We start from the raw sequence: 7,638 nt of genomic DNA, 5'->3' as shown, positions 1-7,638 counted from the left end.
CGTCTTTTTAAAAATTAAAAGTTTGCCAAAATAACTAAAAGTTAAAAAAATATCAATAAAGTATACGATGTCATAAATTTTGTGTTGTCAAATATTATGATGAGAATCTAAGACAATTTTTTTTATTTTTAAATAAGGGAATCTAAAAAAAATAAATGAGTAAAAACACTTTTAAGTAAACGCATAAAACATGAGGGTTGCTATGCTTACACCCAAAATCCTACTCCATATATGTACACCCTATCAAATAAAGCATGGCCCATGTATTTTTTTGTCAAAACAAATAAAAAAATAATAATTAAATAATTTAAAAAATCAAAACCGTATAACAATACGGTGTAGTGTTACTTTTTAGTGTACAAGTAATATTTCCCATAAAACATTTAGAACAAGAACTAACGATTAAAAATATTAAGAAATAGAGAAAAAAAAGTAATAGTAAATCAAAGTGTGAAACAAACATCACGTGGAAATGGTGTTGACTAGGAAAACAAAGAGAACAACATTGTCAGCTTGGATTCAATGCAAACTGTACCTCAGATGATAACTGAATGGCGAATCACTGTGCTGTCCAAGGAGGCTGTCCCACTGACTATGCAGCCGTTGTCGTTTCCGTTGCCTCCTTAATTCTGTAAGTTTCTTTCTTTTTCTACCCAATCTGTTTCTCTGCCAATTCGCCACCTGTTTGTTCAAATGCCTCTATCAATCTTGAGTTCTCAATCTCGTTAATCAACCACTTTCCTTTGCAAATTAATTTCTTACTATGCCCTTTTTTACCTTTCTGATTTGCTTATTCTCTGATGATTTCTGTGATTCCAATTAAGTATGCTTTAGTTTGGCCTTTAGGGGCGTTTGTTTGTTGTATATACAGCTGAATTAAGCACTTATTCAATTGGTGCTTATCATCTATGAGCTTATGAGTAAGCTCTTTCTATAATTGAAAAGTGGACCAAGTTAAACTATTTATTAGGTTGAAGAATTAGGTTACTATAATAAGCTATCGAGGGAAGCAGCTTATGAATATATAACATAACCTATTCATGTAAGTTCTTCAAAACAATTACGCCGGTCCAAGTAATCTCTTCCTGATGCTCCTTAACCTTATTGTTGAAGTATCGTTTGTTTCAAAGACATATAGTTTGGATTTTTTTATGCATTTTTTATTGGTAATGGTTGGCTTCTATCTTTCAGGCTTCTGGTATGGTCAATATTTCCCTTCATAGTTCACAAGGTTCCTCGTACTAAAGGAAGTGGTTTTTGGATACCTGTAATTCAAGTTGTTGCTAGCTTCAACCTTCTTTTATCAATTATGGTACAAAGAAAGTTCTTTATATAGTATATATCATTGATTTTCTGTGACAAAAAAAAAGGAAGTTGTATCACCCTGTTTGTGTTTCATGCTTAGCCCTCTATATTTTTTGTATGCAGATGTCAAACCGTTTCTTGAAATTTGAAAAGAGGCATTGGAAGTCATGCTATTTGTGGGCAGGTTACCTTCTTGCCATCTTTTCTGAATAGTTTATGCTTCGTGGTTGAACATATGAGTGTTTGTTACTTGTTGTTAGCATAACCGTACTTCATGTTTATTTTCAGTTTGGGGTGAAGGTCCACTAGGATTTGGTTTGCTTTTGAGCTGCCGCATCACACAAGCATTTCAGTTATATTTTATCTTTGTCAAGTAAGTGACAACCTGATGTTGAGTTGTTAGGCTCTATAGCTTCAGTTGCTGCCTTAGGTGGTACTTTGCCAAGTGGTTAAAAATTTTATTAGGGAAATTAAGCACTTCACAACCTTAAAATTTCTAGCCGCACCTTTTTTGCGATGGAAAAATATAACCACTCATTTTATTTAGTAGCTTTTTATTTGTACTCATCTCATTGCTTAGTGAGTGCCAAATGAGTTACTTCCGTTTGTCAATTGTGAGTTGAATTTAGATTTCTTTACTGCTATTTCAGGAGGCGTTTACCACTGATCAGATCATTCTTTTTAATTCCACTTATTCTATTTCCCTGGATTGTTGGTGCTACTGGTAAGAATCTGATTCAACTTTAAGTTATTTAGTGCTGTTGTTTGTGTTACATAGACTTTGCTGCTGGTGGTCAAGGTAGCTATAAATTTATCCTAGTACTTTCATCTTTTTCCCCCTTAGAGCTGCATTTTCTTATTTACTTTTATGTAAAATCTTTTGTTTTTTCTTTCTTCAAATGTTTGCTGGACATTTAAAAATATTTCTGCAATATGTCCGTAGTACTCTCGGCGTCTTGTGGAATTTCTAAGGGTCAATGCAAACAAGTTCCCTAAGTATTGTTTATGGAGTCCATAAAAGAAAATTGTCTTGGAAATACACGGCAAACACTTGTTGAAGTATTAAATACATCATTTATGCAAAAGTTACCTCTTTTAATTCCTTAGACAATACTCGAATGGCACTTGGTAGGATTTTCCTTTTAGAAATGATTGCTACAATCTTCCCTTTGCCTAGCCTATGTTGCTATTTTCTTGTATTTATTTCTAATGATGCTATTAATTCATGCTCTAGTTATCCATATAAAGAAGCCTCTTAACAATCGCTGCCACATGTCGGCTCAGTGGACCATACCAGTTGTTTGCCTTCATTCATTGTATGTTGCGACTTTGGTTGGGGTAACTGCTGCTGTTCATCATATAGAGTTCAGGTTTGATGAACTCAGAGACCTTTGGAGAGGAATACTTGTATCATCCGTATCCATTGGTACATTTTTTCCTAGATTCTATAAGACACTCCACTATATTTTTATTAGTATTGTAGCTCCTAGCTTTCTACTAACCACTAACTAGTACTCTAATTCAAATATCAGTGTTCTTGAATTCACCATTAAGCCTAGAATGAGTAAAATTCATGTTAAAAAACTGTAGCTGAAACCAATACAGATTCAGTAAAGTGTATAAATGAAAGAAAGAGAAGGATATTTTTACTAAAACATCTTTATGTATTCATGTTTATCATAAATTCTAAGTGAAATATAGTATTGAATTGGAAGTGATCCCAAGTAGTATTAATTAGAGAGTACAATTGGAAAAAAGCCATTAATGTTTTATTGAAAATTAAGAGAGATCAGTCATTCTGGGACAATTGTTTTTACAAATAGGTCAGTTATTCCCTCTATATTTTTAAGTGTCCCTTTTGAGTTGCACGCGGTTTTTAAGAAAATAAATAATTGTGTTGATTCCAGGAATTGTGGAATCCCCATCACGTTGGGCCCAAAATGGCCTGTTAGAATTAGCCCAATTTGGGGGCTGGCTCGGTTTGAGGCGCAACCTATACAGTTGACCCTGTTGAGTCAACACAACAAATTTGGACTCCACATCACGTGCTAGCTGCATAGCTTGATACCGGTTGCATGGTTTGATGGCACGAGAACAAATATCGTGACGCAAACCTCCCATAAAATACCCCAGAAATTGCTGCTCCAGAAATCGTCCACCCTGCGACAAATAAAGCTCAAATTCAGCAATGTTTTCCTCCCCAAGCTTGTTTTCCTGAGCTCTTTCAGTTCTTCGAAAGGATTATCCAGACACCCTCCCCCAAATCTCATCATCACCTTCCCGTCCTTCAAATCCTCCCACGTCAAAGACTCTGTAGAATCCCTCCGCAAATTAAACGAATGAATTTTTGGACCTTCCATGCTCAAGTTGGTGAGTTGAATACGAACATCCTCTGAGATACCTTGAACTTCAAAAGAGCTCTCTGCATGAGTGATCAAGCAACAGGATCAGCACCATTGAAAGGAGGCAATTCCATCTTCTCTGTAGAGAGGCGGCATCTGTCGAGTGACGTATAAGTCGCCGTTGAACTGGGCTGAGGTGTTTCCTTCTGCGCCAACAGCGTACTGCTGAGGTGTTTCCTTCTGCGCCAACAACACACTGCTGAGGTGTTTCCTTCCGCTCCAACAACACACAGGGAATTTTCTTATGAATCTTTGTGGGCACATTGTCATGGAATGACTCAAAACCAGATTCCAATTCTAAATGCTCCAAACAAAGTTCCACTGCAGTTACTTGATCAATAATTTTGGGGTGCATAACAAGGACTGCTCGGACCAATTGATAAAGCAGACTTGACTATTGGTGAATAATGAATGGAATATTATTGACCAAGATGGAATTTGATGAAGAAAGCAAATTACAACTACCATAGCTAAGGCTCCTAAGTTGAGAGAGAACAGTTCTCTATCCTTCCTACCACAAAAGGGTTCTAACAGAATTCTCATTACTGAATAATGCACCAACCTCCATGCCCTCTCTTATTGGAATATTCTAATTAACTAGCCAGCTGTCCCCTAGCATATTCCCCTGCCGTCTCTCTTCTTTTTTCTCATACACCCTCCAAACTTTGGGCCTACTGCCATCGTTTAGGCCCAGAAGGACCTCCTCCTCATTAGGATTTTTGCCCAGACTTCATTCTATCAGAATGTTATAACAAAACTCAACCCTGATCCTTAATGTTTTTATCCTATTATTAAATTCATACTCTCATTTAAATAGTGAAACAGATCATGATATATATAAGAAATATGAAAACTAAGCCTAAAGGATAATCTAAGATACTCTGAATTATTTCAAGATACTATTTTTTTTCATATATTCTAACATATATTGCAAGATCTAGAGATTTATGAATTGGATAGAGATATGATATATGATAGAACATTATGGCATCGTTTGATGTAGCCGACCCCACTTAGTGGGATAAGACTTGGCTGTTATTGTATTCTAACATATATTTTCTGGATGTCTCAGCTTGGTGGCCTCAATAATTTAACCTTTTCTAATTTTTTTGTCAGTTGTATGGGTTACTGCTTACATACTTAATGAAATTCATGACAATATCTCATGGCTTCAAGTTGCCTCCAGATTTCTTCTTTTAGTTTTGGTATGCTTTCCTACTGCTTGTTGCATTACAATGAAATAACACATTGTTAGTTAATTGGAAGTATGAATTCAATGCCATTGATTATGTTATGAATCTCTTATTTACTTTATCTTATGTTGTCTTTATTTAAAGGCTAGCATACTTGTCCTGGCGTTCTTTTCAATATCAAGTTCACAACCACTGCTCTCGCAAATCAGCTTGAGGAGAAGAGAATCCAGAGAGTTTCGCACAATGGGCCAGGCTTTGGGCATACCTGATAGTGGGGTATTAACACAAAGTGAACCAATTTCGAGGATAGATCCCAATGAACCATTGGATAAGCTTCTCATGAACAAGAAATTCAGGCAGTCTTTTATGGCATTTTCCGACAGGTAAAATGTCCTGCTGTTGACTCCAGTATGTAGGCAGACATTTGTCGCGGAATTATGGCTTCTCTTATTTAAGAGAAGTGTTTAAAGTTAAGGTTTTTCATTACATATAGATAAGATTGAGATTTGTGGTTCTAAAATTTTCATATGGATGAAATTTTTTGATGCGGTTCTTAATGCAGTCGCATACGTGGTTTTAATTCACACCACAATTGCTGCCCGATGCCATCGCGGAGGCGACCGCATCAGCAATGTTGCGGCCGCAATTGCGGTTGCGGCCTGCGATTTAAAACCATGTTTGGACCTACTCATCAAAATAGAAGAAAACAACAAAGAAAAGAAAAGTAAAAAACCTTGTCTTTATTAATGCAAAAGAATAACATTATTGTTTTAATATATTTTACAGTTGCTTGGCTGGGGAGAGTGTGCACTTTTTTGATGAAGTGCATGAGCTAAGTAAGATATCGGAAGATGACTGCGTGAGAAGAATCTATATGGCACGACATATTATTGAGAAGTACATAGTCGCAGGTTGCTACTTTTTGTTACAGATAGCTTTGTTTATTCATCCGTTGTCTTGTTTTCTCTTCTATGACATCCTGCTTTTGTCATTGCCAAAATTGTTATACTGGATTTCTCTCACTCCTTATAAAAACAGTTATTTCATTTAAACACCGTTGCATGTCTCACAGATAGGGTTTTCAGTGAATGAGTTCAATACCGAGAGAGTTCTAACTTTACAGAAAAAATAAAATCGCGTGCTTGCAAGCTTTCCTTCCAAATGTAGGGTGCCTGTGTTTAATATTTGACAAAATGTAATTTTATAGGTGCAGCTATGGAGATAAACATCTCTTACAGAAGCAAACAGGAAATTTTGTCAACTTCAGACCTAGCACGCGCTGATCTCTTTCATAATGCACTTAATGAGATCGTGCAGCTGATGAAAACTGTGAGTTCCTTACATTCTAATCAATTTAATAGGACTCCTTTGATTAAAATTAGCCTCGTTGTGACTATAGTTTTCATCTAAAATTTATATATTGCATCCACTTCCCAGAACTTGGCAAAAGATTACTGGTCATCAATGTTCTTCCTGAAGTTCCAGGAGGAATGCGACATGAGGTGTAACGGCTATGAGCTTGAGCAAATGACAGGGTGGAACTATTCTCCCAGGTTGAGTTCCGTGCACGGTACAGATGATCCTTTTCACCAGGATCATCTTCTTAAGAACTCAGAATGTGGCAATGATACTGACTCATGATTTGGAACCGCTTATCGACTCGCCAAACCAGATTTACCTAAATTACTGATATATTTTACCTACTCTATATATGACAAAAAGGAAATTGTATAGTTAGGCTAGGATCATGTACATCCTGGCCTTGTTGCTAACACTGATTTATGAACCCTGAACTTTCCAAGTTACTTTAACCACATCTTAGGTTTAGAGTTTTAAGCATACACAAACGACCTTGTTGTACTTGTAGTGTTGAATGCAGCTACCTTACAGCTTCCTCTGAATGACATGGCTTTAATTTTGATAGTTGCATTAATTTATATGCATGACAGTGAAACTTTTTTACACATGCGTTCAATCACGTCACACGTCACGGTTTAGGTGTTTGTAGAGCAATTATCATCAATGATACTTCTGTTAATTTTGTTAGGATTAGCTTGTATTTGCTTTTAGGATCGTGCATCCATTTCTACATCATTAAATTTTACTTAGTACTTCTTTCGGTTTTTTTATTATAAATTACTTAGATATTATTACTACATATTAAGAAATAGTGGCATCTACTATCTATGATGAACCATTAAATTAAATGATTCACAGTATGTATAGTTGTATACCATAGATAAGAGTTATTTGATTAAATTGTTGTATCAGATGTTATTATGTACAACTTGTATAGAAAGTTCCTCTTCTCACTTTCTAAGAAAGCACGGCAAATTTTCAAAGCATCGTACACTCACCATCAGATCTTGATATGTGCAGATTCAAAGGCCCAAATGCGCTGGCACACCATATGCTTTCAGGATCTCACCACACATGATCATAATTTTATTTTTTTTTATTTGATTTAACTTCTAAAATTAATAAAAAAACAGTTTTAAAAATCTTAAAATTATATAAAAAATATTTTTAGGTTGATAAAATATTGTCTTAATTTTTGACACAAAAATATTTTATTTTTCTTAATAATTAAAATATTTTGTTTAATTAATCAATATATATTCATATATTTCCATTTTAATTATTTCTTAACCTATCAAAAAATCAGAGAAAAATATTTTCTTTTTATTAAATTAAGTTTATATATTATAAACTAATTTTGTACATAATTAGATTATTTT

General features: G+C 35.0%; 1 protein-coding gene across 3 annotated transcripts; it reads left to right on the top strand.

Moving 5' to 3' along the window:
• The first annotated feature begins 421 nt into the window (after nt 1-421).
• On the top strand, nt 422-6,833 carry LOC131661498 (regulator of G-protein signaling 1-like). 3 transcript variants are annotated; one of them, XM_058931060.1, is made up of 11 exons: nt 422-631; nt 1,192-1,312; nt 1,429-1,489; nt 1,594-1,678; nt 1,956-2,029; nt 2,540-2,731; nt 4,824-4,912; nt 5,045-5,283; nt 5,687-5,811; nt 6,114-6,229; nt 6,338-6,833. In XM_058931060.1, exons 1-11 carry the CDS (start codon nt 552-554, stop codon nt 6,539-6,541), a joined length of 1,386 nt encoding a protein of 461 aa, XP_058787043.1. In that variant the 5' UTR covers nt 422-551; the 3' UTR covers nt 6,542-6,833. The 3 variants fall into 3 exon arrangements, with proteins under 3 accessions (XP_058787043.1, XP_058787044.1, XP_058787042.1); XM_058931059.1 differs by having other exon boundaries at nt 423-631; nt 6,108-6,229; XM_058931061.1 differs by lacking the exon at nt 2,540-2,731 and having other exon boundaries at nt 6,108-6,229.
• The last annotated feature ends 805 nt before the right edge of the window (nt 6,834-7,638 follow it).

Source organism: Vicia villosa, linkage group LG3, assembly GCF_029867415.1.
Source record: "Vicia villosa cultivar HV-30 ecotype Madison, WI linkage group LG3, Vvil1.0, whole genome shotgun sequence".
Taxonomy (NCBI): Eukaryota; Viridiplantae; Streptophyta; class Magnoliopsida; order Fabales; family Fabaceae; genus Vicia; species Vicia villosa.
Note: the sequence above shows the minus strand (reverse complement) of the source record. Positions and strands in the feature narration are given on the sequence as shown.

What these genes read in the sequence shown, in the direction of transcription:
- LOC131661498 (XM_058931059.1), top strand. Translation starts at nt 552, where the DNA reads ATGGCGAATCACTGTGCTGTCCAAGGAGGCTGTCCCACTGACTATGCA. An exon ending in TCCGTTGCCTCCTTAATTCT is followed by an intron (nt 632 to 1,191) that starts GTAAGTTTCTTT and finishes TCTATCTTTCAG; the next exon opens with GCTTCTGGTATGGTCAATAT. An exon ending in TGTATCATCCGTATCCATTG is followed by an intron (nt 2,732 to 4,823) that starts GTACATTTTTTC and finishes TTTTTTTGTCAG; the next exon opens with TTGTATGGGTTACTGCTTAC.